Below are 17,104 nucleotides of genomic sequence, written 5' to 3'. Positions count from 1 at the left end.
TGTTGGAAAGCATGGCAGTTCTGGTTACACCTGGAAATTCTATTGAAGCAGAATTGCAATTCAACCCTTTAGTCCTGGGGACAAAGGTGGGAGAAGGGAGGGGTGCAGAGGGCTATTTAGTTTACTGATCAGCACACAGTAAATACTCAATAAATGCTGGTGGTGGACTGGGGGGGATTTGACAGTCCAGATGGTATGTTTGACTTCTGCTGCTGACTTCTTGGCAAGTTCATTGCAAGGCGTAGGGTTGTAGAGGAAAGAACATTTGACCATCAGTCTGAAGCCCTGCGTTTAGGTTCCATCTTCACCACTTAATAGCCTGGCGACCTTGGACAGGCCATTTAATCTGTTAGATGTCTTCTCACCTGTAAAATGAGGAGACTGGATTCGGTGATTTGGAAGGTCTCTTTCAGCTCTAAGGTTCTGGGGCCCAATGTAACTTCATTTGCATGTGTTTCTGTTTCTTCATTTACTCAAAGGCAGTAGGGATAGAAACGTACCTCATAGGATATTGGGAAGAAACGGTTAGTCTGCACGTTCAAGTACATTGTGTCTTGAGAGATATGAAGGGAATGCTGTGACCCAGCGCAATGCAGCAGAGTAGGGCAAGTCCCCTCGTTTATTTCAGCCTCCGTTAGCATTTTTGTAAACTGGGGACTGTAAATCGTGCTATGTTAATCTTATTACATTCTTTTGAAAGCCAAGATCGTGAAAATGTTTTGAAAAACGTGCAAGATACTATATAAAGTATTACGATTGAGAAATGACATATTTGTTATAGTTGTATCAAAGTTAAGCCCCTTGTCTCCCATATTTTCAAATGAATGAATGTGTCACCGTGGTTCCAGAGGGGAAACAGAAAGTGTAGATTTGGGGTCACAACCCAAAGCTTACTTTCCACTCCAACTTACTCCAAATGTTCTCCAGTGTAGGAAATTTTACCGGAGGCCAGCTATCTGCTGGCAAGGGCCTTACTTCCCCTCCTCTTCTCCAAAATGAGGCCATTTTGACACAAGGTGTGTGTGGGGGTGGGGCGTGGGGGATAGCTTTCTGAGTTTTGAAAGTTTCACAAAGCAATAATCACAAATATGCAACGGGGGTGTTGGTATGCAAAAGCGGTGAGACAGTTTTTTATCCCAGGTCTTGCCAGGGATTGCTCCTGGGGAGAGATGGCAGAAGGCGTCAGTCCTGCCGGCCCAGGGCCTAGCTCAGGCACTCTCCTCTAAGTGCCCCAGGAAGGCCAGCCTGGAAGCCAGCTCTCCAAGCATTGGCTTCTCCTTTGGCTTCGTAGATGACAACGCTCAGATTTTCAGCAGCTTCCCTACCCTAGGCACAACAGCCCCTCCTGTTAGCAGTAAACCCACACCTGGAGCATCCCCTTAGCACCTGTCCACAGAAGACTTGCATCCCCCTCCATCAGGACACTACCTCTAGAAAAGCAGAATGGAGATGGTACTTGGCAGCACAAAGCAATTTCTGATTTATCCTGTGGGCTGGGGGTAGGGAGAAGCTCCGGAATTTCTCTGGTTGGAGGGAGCAACTAAGGGGCTTTTCTTGAAGCTGCGTTTTCACAGGAAGTACACTGTTTTTACTCAGCTTGTATATATGAATGACTAAAAATACCAAAGTTGTTTTTTAAATTTAATCATTCTTATCAATTCTTAGCGATTACTTTTATTTGCCTTGGCTTGTGGGGCTGATGAAAATTATGAGGGCCTCCACACGGTCCTGCCACTGTTAAATCCTCACCATGAATCCTGTCATCCTTTACCTGAGATAAGTTTATTCGTTTCCACTTTTAAGCGCAAAGACATGGATTCAATACATTCACTACCTTTCAAAGACCTGACAGATTTCAAAGCACATTTAACTTTGCCTTCTTTTTGACCCCCCTCGCTTCCCCCCAATTCCTCCGTCCTCAATACACTCATAAGTCAGGGTTATAAAGCCGTTTTACAGGAGTTTGAAGTTGAGGTGTGAAGCAACTTGCTCCAGCCACAGAGGGGCACACTCCCATCCCGGCTCTGGGGGCTGCGCAGCCTGACCGCCTGGACGGACCCCAGGAGATTCAATTCCAGGGCAGTGTGGGAGGGGTCCGGCTGAAGCTCTTTGTTTCTCCTGCTTCGAGCAGATCCGGGAGCCAAGGCTGGTGAGCTGTGCTTGCGCGGCGCCCATCCGCGTCCCTTGCCCCGCACCGCCGGCGGGATGACTATGTGTCCAATGGAAAGATCCTAGGACGACACAACATCCTTTCTCACACAAATAAAACCCTCCACGGTTCTCAGTGCTGCAAACCAGCCCCTTGTAAACTAATGCTACCCCCGCAGGCACTCGGTCCCGCAGCTCCGCGTCCCCTCTTATCTTTCCACTGCCTCTGTTTTAGCTGTGCTCTCATTTCCACGCAGCTTGCGTGAGATAGAAGAGACGCACCTCCCGCGCAGCGATCGAGGTGCTGCGGCCAAGGATGCCAGGAAGAGGTCTAGTTTGGGGGATGAACGCTGAAGAGGGGTCTCCCAGGTATGGGCTGGGGACAGTGAGTGGGTGCAAACGAGGGCGCTGGTCGACTGATGGCGCCCTCCCCTGGCTCTGCGCGGTCGCCGAGCGGTCACGTCCGGAGCCGGCCCCAGCGCCCTCCTCACGCCACAGTCCTCTGTCCCCGAGTTCCCCAGGGTGTGTGCAGGAAGGGGGTCGCCGACGCGGGCGGGCTTGTGAGCGCGAAGCGGCGTTGACATTGAACTCCAGCCCGGGTGCGTGCAAGTGTGTGCGCGCGCGTGTCCACGCGCGTGTGTGCGTGTGTGAGTCGTGGGGAGGAGGCCGGGCTGGAAGCTGCAGCAAACCACGGCCCACGGGGAGCAGAGCCGAGCGCGCCCCCGAGCCGCCGCCCGCAGGAGCAGCAAGCGCTGAAGCCATTCATGATTTTGGTGACGTTATTCCAGGAGTGGGCGAGGGAGGGCGGGGCCTCCTGGGGCCGAGCCCCGCCCCCGCCCCTATAAATACGGCTTCCCGGGCTCTTTGTGGGCCGCGAGCTCGGTGGAGAACCGAGAGCTCCGTCTTCACTGTCGACGCAGCTGGCAGTGGGGCTGTCTCCGGAAGGTGGACCGGCGAACGCCCAGTGCCCGCACTCGGCCGCCTGCGTCCCTGCCCGCCGCGCCTGTCTGCGCCCGTGACATCCTTACTTGGGACGCAGTGACCGTTTTTAAATCACAAGGGCGTGGGTCAGCCTCCCCTAGGACTTCATGTCTGTTTATTTCCCCATTCACTGGTGAGTATCCTGCGCCCCCGGCGGGCATCCGTCTCGCGGCCGTGGCCGCGGGCCTCGGACGCCGGCTCGTGCCGGCTCGGGTGCGAGGGCAGCTGGCGGCGCGGACGCTGGGCGCTAACTCGCCGCCCCAGCCCGTGCAAGAGACAACGTGAAGGTTGCAAAGGTGGGGGGTGGGGGGGTGCGGAGGTGGTGCTGAGAACATCCAGACAAAGGAAGTGAACTCGAAGACCTCACTTCAGTGACGGCTGGGACGGTGTGTATATGGTGGTGGTGGGGTCGGGGGAGAACCAGGGGTCACGCCTGAACCCCTCTAATAAAATCCCTTATGCGGAGGGCTGCAGGAGGCGCGCGCACCGCCTGGCGCAGGGGGCTCCTGCTCGCCCCGGGCCCCTCCCCTTTTTCTTTTTGTTTGCATGCAAGTCTCGGCGTCGAGGCCGGCGGCAGCAGGCTGAGCTGGTGCAGCGGTGGCGTTTGCAGAGCTCCGAGGGGTGGGGGAAAAACGCTCTCCCCACACGTAAACCAAGAGAAGCCACAGGCAGCAGCACAAGCACACGCTGCACCCTCTCGATCCTCTTTCTCTCGATAACCCCTAAAACCCGACGCGCTGTTGTGGGGACCCGGGCTAGAGAGGAGCCGTGTTCGCCTAGTTCGGCTGGAAGGAACCCGGGCCGGCCGAGCGGCAGAAGACCGGGGATCGGGACTAGAAGGGATGTGCCGCGGGCGCCTAGCTCGTTGCGGAGCGAGGCCCCCGGCCGCGGCGACTTGAGCGCCGGCTGCTGCTTCCTTCCTGCGCTGGGGAAGAGGAGGAGCGGCCGGGGGGCGAGCGCTGGCGGCCCCGGAGCGCGCTCTCAGGTGCAGGCGAGGAGGGTCCCGGCCCGCAGGCTGTAGCTCGGCGCGGTCCTGCTCAGCCCAGTCCTGCTCAGCCCGGGAATCAGAAAGTTCATCCTTCTGGCTTCAACTTTTCGGGTCCGCGCCACAGCCCGGAGCGAGGAGCGAGCGCCCCTACACCAGGCAAAGAACCTGGCGAGCGACCTGTGGGCGCTCTTCTGGTCCAATTCTTTGGGGGTCGGCGGCAGCCTTTCTATGACCTGGGAGGAAACTGCTTTTGGAGTCCGATCTCCTGACCCTGAACTTGCCCGGAAGTCGAGCATCTTCTCTTAGTCTCCCCTCCCCCATCCCAGCCTGGCTCTGCTTAGAGAGGAGACTGAACTCTCAAAGTAAAAATTCTCCGGTTCTTGAGGCTTGCGTACCCCTCTCCTTCCGGGCGCCCCTTCCTCCCCACCTCCGTGGTATGTGAGCAGCCATGTGGGTGAGACTTTGAAGGCTATTGGAAGCTTTGTGCCCCTGGCCACTCATAACTTGCCAAGGTGGATGTTAGGGCCCATCAGGGTTATTATCCCCTGAGAAATTAAGGTTTAGAATTATTTTATAGTTGACTAGCACTTCATGGTTTGCAATGTTTTGTTTCCCAGAGGTTAGCTCTTTAGTGTAACTATGAGATATGCGTTATTAGCATCCTGGTGCCAAACAGGGCACCTGTGGCTCAGAGAAATTATATGACTTGTTCAAGATCAAACAGCTCTTGAGTGTCAGAGCTTGGACCAGAACCTAGTGCTTCTGTTTCCAAATCCATTGCCATTTCTACCCTATATAGTAAACATAAAATGAAGAAGAGCTTGGTACCTCTGTTTCTTTAGATACAGTCCCTCTAAATCCTACCCCACTTTTTTTTTTAACCATGTTTAAAGGCATGATGGTGAAAATATCGGGTGTTGTGTAGCGAGGGCATTGACTTTGGTATGTGCTATTTGGCATTATGCATTCGGGACCCTGTATGTGCCCAAGGCTTGGGTGAGGATAATGGAACATTTGTATCCTGCTTACAGAGTACAAAGCACTTTCACATGTCAGCCCATGGTGGGCCAGCTTGGCCCCTCTGGAAATTTCCTTTGCAATCAGAGTCCAGGCATCCTTAAGGCTTTTAATCCAGGGATGTTTTTCAAGCTGTGAGCTTGCAGCTGCTGTGGCTGGGGCTAGAGAAAGGGCTTGGATGGCAGATGTGAAGCTTGCAGAAAGCCGACCCCTTGGGGCTTTAAGTGGGACATTTTGCAAGAAGGAACTCTAGAGAGACAAAGAAAAATTTAGGACAGCAACATTATTGGACTTTGTTTCCCTGAGGTTGACCTGTTATTATTATGTAATAATAATACTATGTAGTACCTCTGGAGAAGGGTTGAATTGGTTTTAATATAGACAGACAGACTCAACTACCTACTGTTCTGTTTTTTCTGCTTCTGTCATTTAAAAGAAAATCCAGAGTGGCTCTGTGCCAGTGGAGACTAGTACAGGAGAGGAGGGGAGAGATTTGCCAGAGAGGTTTTCAGACAATGGGCTTTGTTGGTGGAGGTTGAGAGCCCTGATGCTCTGGGCTTGTAAGGCACTTCCTTGGGGTGTGAGCTTGTTTTTCTGAGAGTTCTGTTTTGAGCATCTCTCATCCTGCCTCCAGACAGCCCCCTGATCTAACAGCAGAATGCACCGAGAGTAGGAATGTGAAAGTGCCTATGTTTGTTGACTTTTGGTCTGGGTTTCTTGGCAGCCCTGACTATCTGAGATCAGCCGAGATGACTGAGGTGATGATGAACACCCCATCCATGGAGGAGATTGGCCTCAACCCCCGAAAGGATGGCCTTTCCTATCAGGTGAGTTCACTACTGGCTTCCTTCTGTCTCTTTAGAGCCTAGTGGCTTTTGCTGGGGCTGGAGGCAGACTTGGTTCTGCATCCCGGTGCTGCTTATAAGAGCTATGTGACCTTGGGAAAGTCCCCTAATGCCAGTAAGCCTCAGTTTCTTCATCTGTAAAATGGGGCATTGATAGTCCTTACCTCATAGAATTGTGGTGAAGATTCAACATGATGAGATAATGTGCATAAAGGATTTGCAGTCCCTGGGGCACAGTAAAGGCTCAGGAAACATGAGCCAATGTTATTAATTAGTCACCCTGGCTGCTGTGGACTCTCAGATTCATGGTAGCAAAGGGGGAAGTGATTCGTGCAGTCAGTTCAGACGAACCGTCCCTTCCCAGCTGTGCCTTGGGCAGTAGAAACATCACTATGAGGGGAGGCTTATGGAGAAGGCTGGTCTGGTGGAGGAGTAGCCGTGTCAAGTGCTGCTTTCTTAGGCTGATGGTTGACCAGCTGATTCCAAGAGAGCTAAGGTTCAAACTACTGAGAGTTGAGGAGAACTTCCCCCAAAGGGAGGCTGCCTCAGGGAGGCCATTGCTGGAATTTAGCTTAGAGATCATCCTGTGCGGCACATCCAAAATACTTAAGGACTGAAAGAAGTGACCTAAGTAACACCTTCGGATTCTTCGCCTGGTGTTCTTTCTGCCAGGCCACTTTTCCACTGCTCCTGGACAGCCTCAGAGCACCTTCAGTTACCCTTGGGGCAGTGAAGTGTTTTAGATTTCCAAGGAGAGTTCCTAGGTTATTATGTGAAGGGGAGGAAGGAGTCTGTTTTTAAGGGAAGACCTTGGGGCTGGGGAAATTGTGTAGGGTGGCTGGCGCAGGGAAGATAAATGGGGGGTGCCATGGGCCTATTCAGCAAATACTAACCGAATGCCCGCCGTGGGCCACGCGCTTGGCGGATGTTCCTCGTTTACTCTTGAGAAGAGCTCTGGGGGAATTTTGGTCGGTTCCACAGATGAGAAAACAGGCTCAGCCTGAGTGGGTCACTTGGGTCTCGAACTCTGGAGCCTTGTTCTTCTGATGTACCTGTGTCTGTACCTTCGGTTGGCTCTTGGCTAGAATCTTGACTTGCTCTGGCTAGTCATTCCTTAGAACCATTCCAGGGCATTTATTTGCTAAAGGAAGAAAGAGAGAGCCAGGTGGGTGCGATGGAGGGAGGGTGATCAAAGAGAGCCGAGATGAAAGCTAAGGCTGGGTAAGGTAACTTGGCAAGTGACAGCAGAGTCACCCTCAGACATGCTCGGGAGGTTTAAGAAGGCCCTTTTGTTTTGTGTCAACATGGTCAAGCCCCTTTTGCTGGCTGGAAATAAGTATTCAGGTAGCCTGAGGTGGTTTGGGGGGAGGGGAATACCCTCTCCTGGGTGGTTTTATACCCTCCACCCCACAGCACGTCTGAGAGAGACAATTGAAGGCCCACAGCCTGTGGGAGGTTAGACGTTTCCTGGCCCACCGGCTGGGCTGTTTTTGGATACCAGTTTCCAAGCCGCTGAATCAGACTGAACCTCTTTGTGGTTAAAGGTAAGACTTTCTTTCAGTTCTAGGTTTTAGATTTCCATCACAGAACATTTCCAAACACAGTCGTCGATACGTCTTCTGTGTGCTTTTTATATTCTCCTTTCGAACCAGTCCCAGGCTAAAAGGTCAGGTCCTACAGGGCAGTTTTCTCAACCCTTTGAGCCCTTCAGGCCATTCTGCTGGAACTGAGGGTTAGGGCACGTGACCTGGTGGAAGCAGCTGCACCGCTGGGTGAGGAAGGCTGAGTTGGGGCTGCCATGGCAGGAGGAAAATGAAATTGCCTCTGGGCTCCTGAGATGTCTCAGGAGCACCAGAGAAAAGGGCCCTCAACTCTTCCCTGTGGGTTGGGCTGCCGGCTAGTCCTCGCAGCCCCTCAGGAAATGTGTCCCTGCCACCTGGGATGGGGCTAGGCCCAGTTCCAAAATACCTGACCTGGAACTTCCAAGCACTGTCACAAGGCTTGAGAAAGGTCTTCTGGTTGCCTGATGAAGAAAAAGGGGAGAGGTTGTAATCTTTAACCAAGCAACATTTATTGGCCACTTGCTGTGTGCAACGTGCTATGCTGGGCGCTGCCCAGAGGATCCTGGGCTCATGTGGGAAACCAGCAGGCATGTACGTAACAACCAGAACGCAGGTAGTCTGGTGGAGCGAGGGGAAAGCTACCGTCTGTGCAGGTATGGGCTGCGACGAGAAGGCTTAGAAGAGAGGGGTCAGACTGGGACTGGTTCTTGAAAGAAAATTAGGACTTTGAGAGGGCACCTCTGTCTCTAATCTAATTTGTTTGCACCTTCAGACACCCCTTGGCTAGCCCCTGTTTATGCCAGGTGCAGGGCTCTGCAGTGAGCTGGTCTGACAATTGTCAGATGACATAGTCTCTGGGCCCACTCAAAGCTAGTGCTATCCAATTAAACACATTCCCACCAGAGCTCTGGGGATTGGCTGGGACTGCATTTGGCCAAGGCGGTCCACTGTGCGTGCTCAGGCTGGGCTCAGATCCGAGGGTGGGAGATCTCAGAGCTCTGTTCTTGGCATTCCTCCTGAGGGTAATAACAGTACATGGCTTTACAGAGACCTGCTTTTCCAAGGAACTGAAAAGTGGGAAGGAGACGTCAATCCCACTTGGCAGATGAAACAGAACCTCAGGCTTGTGATTTGACCTTGAAACAAGGTCATAAAATAAACAGGCACACTGGACTTTGTCAATCATTCCCCCTCCTTCTAGACCTACCCAAAATGAAGCTTTCTTGATTTCTCTGCCCCAGATGTGACCTCTTTCTTCTTTCAACACCTGTGGCTTTTTGGGCTTTGAGATTATGCTACCCTGGGCTTTGAGGAGATGGGTCCTGCCTGACTCCTCTCTGCCCAGGTCTCTGAGGGTAGGGGATGACTTCTTACCCTCTTCGTGCACATCAGCCATCACCCCTCCTGCACCCTCCCCGACTCCAGGTGCCCACTGGCTCAGGGCCTTCCCAGAGCAGCAGCTTAGTGGATGGTGGTCTCAGTGAAGTTGAGTTTCTTGACTCTAAAGCTCACCTCCTTCACTTCTGCTTTAGGATCTTTAAAGGGCCCCCTCAGGCTCACGCCTATCAAGGCTTCACATGATGCTTTTTCATCCCCTGAAAGATCCAGGTAGGCCTTACCTCTTGTGCTTAGGAAGTTAGTGCTGTGTTGTGGGCGTGTATAAAAATCGACAGGGCCGGTGCCTTGTTTTGTCTTAACATGCATTTAGAGAGTCAGTTCAATACATGAAATCCATGTCTGCACACTCACTTGGCAGGAATTATGACACTCGCTGGGTGGGTGAATAAATGGTTACTAGAAAGTCTGAGTGTGTTTCAGGCTGGCTGGGTTGGCTGTGGGTGGCAGCCAGCAAACCGGGCTGAGTGGGAGGGTCTCTATGAGGACCTTTATGTCCCTAGGGGCTGCAACTCCCTCCTCACACTGTGTTCGTGGGCCTCCTGTTCTCCAGCCCCTTGGGACAGAGATATCTGTCACCTAACACCTTCTTCCTTTCCCTAGTTCAAGGAAGCAAGTCAGTGGCTGCCATGCAGGGCCCTCCCTTGGCTCCAGGGCTCTAGAAGGTGGAGTTTTGGAATGCCTCTCTGAGTGCGTCTCCTTCCGTGCTGTGCCTGAATTGGCCTGGGCTCTATTTGGGGAAGGGTCCTGGGCATTTGCCTGTGGACACTGATGCTGCCACAACCCAAGGGCTACGGGGATTCTGGCCATACTGCCTAACTTCCCCACAGCATTGCATGCTGAGGCTTCTGCAGTTTTATCACCCTTGCTAAGTTCTAGATATAGATATGGCTCCTTGGTTTTCATTTAAAACTGTTGCTTCTAAAGCATCTGGACCAAGATCTGATAACTTTATCCTTCCCTAGGCTCTTTAAATTCCTCTTTGATCAGCATATGTCTCTTACTGCCCACTCTTTGTATTCCTTCTGCTGTTCTTGGTCACGTACTCCTACCATCTGACGTCCAGCCTCCTGTCAGACGGGCAGTGGGTGCTCCTGCTCAGGGAAGCCAGCGAGGATGCACTGTAAACCAGGAGCTAGCTCTTCACGCGCCACGGCGCTCCGTGCCTTCCCTTTGATCCACAGAGCTAACAGCTTCTCTGCATCTTCCCCTGTGTTTCCCAATACAGGAGAGAGGGATATCCCGGCATTTTGTATGGTGGGGGCATGGGGGGGTCGGCTGACCTCTTGCCACAGCCCTGTTGTTTGCTTCTTGCAGTCTGAGAGCCCTGGTTCCAGCTCTGCCTTAGGACAGGTCTAAAGCACTCCGCTGGCTGAGAGCTGGCCTCTCCCTGGGCAGAAATGCTCAGCCTCTTCTCTCTCTGAAGCCCAACAATAGCCAAATCTCCCCTCCTCACTCTTTATCAGAAGCAGCAACTCGTCTCTCAAAGAACAGGCTCAGTTTAATCACTAAAGTTAGGCAGCAGTTCAGAAACACTTTCTCCTCACTCACATCTACACTGAGCCTTTCTTTATGAAGACCCCCTGAGCCTGGCTTTCCCTGTGCTATCCCCTCCTGTGTCAGTGCACATGCTGAAATAAGTGACGGGTTGAGCTTCCCCCCTGGGTTAAGCCCTCAGAGACGTTCCTCCTCCGTGTCCCTGCCTCCGTCTCCCACAAGCCCCTGCTCACGAGGCCATTCTGGGCGTAACTCATCACGTACCTTTGTCTCTTCCTCCTCGTGCCCCTTGTCTCCCTGGTGACCCCCAGCTGTGGGACCCCACGTATTCTCAAGGGTCTTGAAGGCCCTGCTGAGCAGCCACACGGAAGTCCCATGGTCACCAAGAAATCCTCTTTCACATCAGACTTAAAAAGCCTGAGTTGTCCCTGGAGAGACATAAAACTAAAATTCCAAAGCATTTGGCAGGAGACGTCCAGCCAGTGGACACAACATGTTACTGGAATCACAGGGAGTTTTCTTTCTCCTGTCCCTACCGCCTCCACCCTGCTCCTTCCTCGATACAAATCATAATAATGTGATGCAAAACAGGCAGTTAGGGCCACATGGTTCAGAAGCACAAGGAGTCCATCTCTTTCTGCGGCGTTGGGCCTGTGTCCGCACGTACTGCCTCTTTTTGAGTCAGTGTGCACTTTGTTCAGATCAAGTCTACTTTGTATGAGGGATCCAGCACCTTCCTTCCTCTGCCCAAAGCCTTGACACAAACATCGTGTTCACTGTTCTGGAATGCCCCCGGGTTAGGGCCTGCAGAGGGCTGGAATTCTTCCCATGGGGATTCCCCCCCAGCACGCATACCGTGGTCACAACAGAGAGTCTGTAGCATGGCCAGGGAGAGAACAAGCTTTCTTCATTTTCCTAGCCAACGTGTTGCACACTAGAACCATACAACCCAGCCTTCTCTCAAAGGACCTGTGTTAGGCCTGAGGCCTCTCAAGTGGTGGTGTTCATCACTCCCCAGAGCCAGGGTCTATGTCTGACTGCTCTTTGTTCCTGCAATGCCAGGCCCACTGTCTTACAAATAGTTGCTTAATGAGTGCTGAATGATGGATTGGACCCTTCCTCTCTCCCTTTCCTGCACTGAGATTATCCCTCTACTTGGCCATCCTGTGGCATAGACTTTTAGAGGATCAGCATTTTCTCTACGTCGACCCGGTCTCCCAAGTTGGATAGAAAGGAGGATTGTACCATTAGGAAACGGGATGAGTTTGGGTGGTGTATCTTGTGACTGGAGCCAAGAGCTATTCCTGGGTGTCTAGTGAATGTCCTGAAATGATCTTTCAGGCCTGAATCCTGAAATAATCCTCGGAGGATATGAAGACAGGCCCTCACTCACATGGGCTCAGGGTTGCTGGGCCTTCACTCCCATCCAGTCTTGTAGCTGCTGCGCCTGTCACTTCTGCTGCCTCTCACCTCACTGTCTGTCCCTCCCTTGTTCCCAAGCCTACCTTGGGAGGATTCTTTATCAGTAAATCAAACCCTGTGTCTGCTGCTTCACTCTTCAGCTGAGGGAGGGCTCCTTATTGCACAGATTTGTCTTTAAAAAATTAAAGTTTGTAGGGGCCGGTCTGGTGGCGTAGTGGTTAAGCTCGCATGCTCTGCTTCAGTGGCCCGGGGTTCACAGGTTCAGATCCTGGGCATAGACCTAGCACTGCTTGTCAAGCTACGCTGTGGCAGGCATCCCACATAAAATAGAGGAAGAGTAGCATAGATGTTAGCTCAGCGACAATCTTCCTCAAGCAAAAAGAGGAAGCTTGGCAACAGATGCTAACTCAGGGCCAGTCTTCCTAACAAATAAACAAACAAAAAATTAAAATTTGTCAAAAATTTCCCCCAACTGTTGTCCAGCTAGCGTTTTGCCCTCGAGGGAAGTTTGGGAGCTCTCTTGGCCTCCTCCCTGCTAGAATTAATTGCCTTGCACTGTCAGAAGCTCCTTTTAGGTCAAGTGTATAGAAGAAGTACCCAAGCATTTAGCTGAAGCAGCATTGACTACTTGCTTCTCTGCCAGTAATTTTATTGAAGCCAATGGGAAGGAAAGTTCTGGATCTTTCACCTAAAGTAGAATTGACCTGAGCAAGGAGGGCATTTGCAAACCTCAGTCCAGGTGCTTGGTCTCTAGGTCTGACTTTCTCCTAACTTGTACTTGAAGATGCTTCCCAAACAGAATTAATAGTAAATCTTGAATTTACCTCTGCCTTTACTTTGGAGATCTTGAAACACTCACCACCCTAGATTTGAGAGTCATCCTTGGTTTTCCTAAATTCCTAAATATTTTCTTGAGACACAGCCCTGTGTATAAGCTCTAATTTGGTAGGTGACCATTAGCCCAAGGTGTGTGGGCAGTGCCAAGCTCAGCCACTGATCCCTATGAACCGAGGCCAGGTGCCTGCTGAGACTCACATACTCACCCAAACATGCACACACTCACCCTAACACGTACACACTCGCATGCACACACCTGCACACTCTCGGACACTCACATGAACTCATACACACACACTCACACTTATTCACTCATGACCAAAAGGGCAGGCGGTGGAATGTTAATATTGGTTGTTTTAGATTGGAATGTTGTAATTATAGGAAATTTTTCTTTTCCTTCCCCCCTTTCAGTAATTTCATATTTTCATTGATAAAGTATGCATTTTTTTATTCTTATGCTTACTTTTCAAATTTTAAAAGTAAAATATGTCCAATATGGAATTTTAATTTTCTTCTTTCAACTTTTTGTTTTCCAGTCACCATAATCTCACCATGCATGAATCATAACTGTTAACGTTTGAGCATCTTTGGCCTTCTTTTCCAATGCACTTGTGTTTTTATGTAGCCCAAATCACACAGAGCTGTGTTCTGTGATTTTACATAACAGTATGTTAAGTTGCCAGCGTCACATCAGTACAACTCATGTTAAAAATCCTTCAAAGCCAGCATTTTTAATAACTGCACAATATTATATCATAAAGTTACAAGGTGATTTTTTCGCCATTCTTCAATAGATGAAATTTTTAGATTGTATACTTTTTTCTCATACATAATGTAATTATTTATATATAATTTTATATATACATTTTTGTCCATAGTTTATACTGTTTCCTTAGAACAGAGCCTTAGGAGTAGAATTTCTGAGTCAAAAGGTTTAAGAGTGTGTGTGTGTTATAATTATAAAAGTAATCTTTCTTCCTTTTAGAAATTTAGGAAAACATATAGAAGTACAAAGAAAAAAAACACATATTCCTAGCATCAGAACATTTTGGTATGTTTACTTCCAGTATTTTTCTATGCATTTACCTTTAAAATTATGAAGTTGAGATAATACTGTATATACTGTAGTGAATCTTGTTTTCACTGACTATAATGGGCCGGCCCGGTGGCCTAGTGGTTAAGTGCGCATGTTCCACTTTGGTGGCCCGGGGTTTGCCAGTTTGGATCCTGGATGTGGACATGGCACCTCTTGGCAAGCCATGCTGTGATAGGCGTCCCACATAGAAAGTAGAAGACGATGGGCACAGATGTTAGCTCAGGGCCAGTCTTCCTCAGCAAAAAGAGGAGGATTGGCAGCAGATGTTAGCTCAGGGCTGATCTTCCTCAAAAAAAAAAAAATATTGTGACTATGTTCCTGTTATTTGATTTTCTTTATAAAATGGCATTTCATTTTATTATGTACCACTTCTTATTGCTGAATATTTAGGTTGTGGCATATTTTGTTTTTATAAAGAACACTGCTCTGAAAATCATTTTACATAAATCTCTGCACAGGTCTGATTTGTTTCCTTGGAATAAATTCCTGGAAGTAGAATTGCTGATTCAAAGAGATTCAACATCATTAAGCCTCTTGATTATATATTACCTTAAAAACAGAAAACAAATAAAAGAGTTTTTCAAAATAGGAGCTCCCAGCATTGAAAGCTCTGGCAAATAGAATCTCAGGGGTATAAATTCTAGGGAGATGGGATAATGGAGGAGCTCTGTGGATAGAGTCAGAAAGGTGTTTGGTTATTTTAAAGTGTTTAGGAGATGTTATATATCTTCCTCTAGTTTGTTAATTGCTTATTTTGAGAAGAGATGATAGCAATTGATGATGTTTAGGCAACATTTAGCCAGCATTGCAAAATAGCTGGTGATCATATTCTTGTAGCGTGGTGGGTATGTTGACACGCTCTGTGGATTACGAATGTATATGGGTCGACGATTGCCCTACTTGTCTCCTTTATTCTATTAATGACATTGGAGCACTGTGTGACCTTGAAGAAGACAAGTGAAGTCACCTCAGCCTGGAGACCCATGAAAGTTGGACAGATGCACCTTTAGTCCCCTGAGCCATCTTGGTTTTCCTGGGATTCCAGGTCTGGCTCATGGAATGGTCATGGTTTAGAGATATTGCTTTCCTGGAATCAAGGATGGACTGGGCTCTTAGAAGTAGATCTGAACATGATTGAAGTCTTGGGCCCAGTACCGAGGGCCTTCTACCCAACAACCCTGCAAGGCTCCAGGTTCTTTGAAACAAGTAAATAGCCTAGGCCAATATTCCAGGAGGACCACGTACTGCTGGTGGTTACGAAGTTAATTTAGGTGTTACACAGACATAGTGTATTTTTATGGTATTTTATGTATTACCTATGACAAGTAATGTTCATTTTTTATTTATGTAGTGATAGAATTTTATTTTTAACAAAAATATATTTTAAACAAGTGAGTAAACAAAAAATATAGTTGAGCCATAATGTGTATGTGGACATGAAGGAATAATGACGCTGGTGTCTGACTTCCTGAGGCTGGTGTCACTGTTGTTAGATGAGGGACTCTTTTTCTTCAAGAGTTGAACATATTAGACGGAAGCATTCTTAAAGATCAGCGAATACTAGATTATGATTCCTGAATTTCTTTGGTCATTTGTCCTCTCAGATATTGCAATTGAAGCAACAGGATCCTTCCTGGCTGTTTTCCTTGGCATCGTAATATTGGAAGTTTTCACACCAAAATACTTCTTAATAATGCTTCTTTGTGTCTACCACTTCACGTTTAAACAAAGCGTTGAAACTGGAGTTCAGCTGCCCCTGGGGTTCACAGAAACTTTCCAAGGGATGTGACAGCAGAGTATTTTCGGGAAATCAATTTCCACATCTTCAGCTTCCTTTGGTTGGCTTTTCTAAAATTGCATTTCCTGAAGACAGGCTTCACCAATTTTCTTTTCCTACCTTTCCTGTCGAGATTGCCCCACTCCCCTTTATAAGAGAAGGGCCTGCCTCTCGCCAGCCTGAATCTTTTAAGGTGCCTTTTCCCAGGGTATAGAAACCTTTGGGGCATGAAACAAATGGACCATTCAAAACGTTACTGTCTAGGAAGCTCCATAAATGCCACTTATCTATCACATTAAGACCAATCAAGAAAATTACCTTTGTGTTTAAAAATTATTTGTGGTGTGTTTACTGATCAGTTATAAACTAATAGCTGTAATGTCAATCCAGATTTTTTTTTTTTTTTTACTAACAAGCCTTAGGGTCACAGGACATAAAAACATTAACTGTCGATTTATATATGTAAATACATCTTTCTATTGTAGGGAAGTATAAAAAAAGCTAATGACTAAAAACTTTCAAGCATAAAAATATATTAAGATAAGATTCTATGGAGAAGTAGAATGGAAATAGAGTTTTAAGTAGAGAAAGGAATAAGATTTGACATAAGAGCTTGTTCATGAGATTTTTTACTAGGTGATGGTTGATATCAAGTTGCTATAGTATTTATAAGCTGTTGAGTATATTTAAAAGAGTGGTATATAATTTTTATTTTAAAATATTAATATTTATAATATCTCAGAAGTTTTATGTGTCAGTTTAAAAACATATGAAAGGAGACACAGTTTTTCAAAATTCTTTCAGGGAGTACACAAACAAAAAGTTTAGAGATCATGGACAGATAGATACTCTCTCCTTGGAATCAAAATGTGGCACCATAGCATCTCAGAGTGGAGGGCACCTTTGAGCTTGGGCCAGTCTCCCATCAGACGTTAGAATGCATTCTACAGTAGTTTGGCATGGGGTCACCTAGACGTTCTTTGGCCGCTGCCAGTGACATAGAGCTCAGAGCCTCTCAGCACAGCAGGATTATGGACTACGAATTTGGATAACTGGTTTCTAATCTTGGCTTTGCCGCTATCTGTGTCATCTCAGACAACTCACATCACCTCTTTGGGCCTTGATTTTCCCCGTCTACGATGGAGAGAGTTGTTTCTATCATTTTTGTTGGAATGTTGTGTAATGAAGTGAAATTCTCCATCCTGATCCTACGTTAGCCCCTGGGAGTTAAAAAAATCTGCTCTCTTCTTCATGTCAGCCCTTCAGATATTTGAAGGCACCCTTTATGTTCCCCTCAGATCTTTTCCAGTTTTAAAATATATTGTCTTTCTACCTTGACTTATGTGGTCATCTTCCAGGGACTAGTTTTTCCCTAGGTCAGAGGTTTTCAAACTTTTTCATCTCAGTCCCTTTTACGTTTTATAAAAATTATTTAGGAGCCCAGAAATATTTGCTTATGTAGGTTATATCTTTTGATATTAAGACAGTGTTTACATTTTTTATTTATTAATTCCTTTAAAATAACAATAAAACCATTAC

The 17,104-nt window shown here is 48.2% G+C and overlaps 1 protein-coding gene across 4 annotated transcripts in view; it reads left to right on the top strand.

Moving 5' to 3' along the window:
* The window catches only part of LBH (LBH regulator of WNT signaling pathway), a 37,932-nt gene that overhangs the window by 9,306 nt on the left and 11,522 nt on the right, over nucleotides 1-17,104 (top strand). For 3 of the 4 annotated variants that reach the window (XM_070235620.1, XM_070235621.1, XM_005600098.4), the window contains one exon: nucleotides 5,859-5,961. In XM_070235620.1, the coding sequence (XP_070091721.1) occupies nucleotides 5,884-5,961 (78 nt within the window). In that variant the 5' untranslated portion in view covers nucleotides 5,859-5,883. Of the gene's footprint in view, nucleotides 1-2,601; nucleotides 3,263-5,858; nucleotides 5,962-17,104 lie in introns of those variants that run through there. The other variant, XM_014731231.3, reaches the window with a different exon arrangement.

This window comes from Equus caballus, chromosome 15 (genome assembly GCF_041296265.1).
Source record: "Equus caballus isolate H_3958 breed thoroughbred chromosome 15, TB-T2T, whole genome shotgun sequence".
In the NCBI taxonomy this organism is placed as follows: domain Eukaryota; kingdom Metazoa; phylum Chordata; class Mammalia; order Perissodactyla; family Equidae; genus Equus; species Equus caballus.
This window is presented reverse-complemented; position numbering and strand designations above follow the sequence as displayed.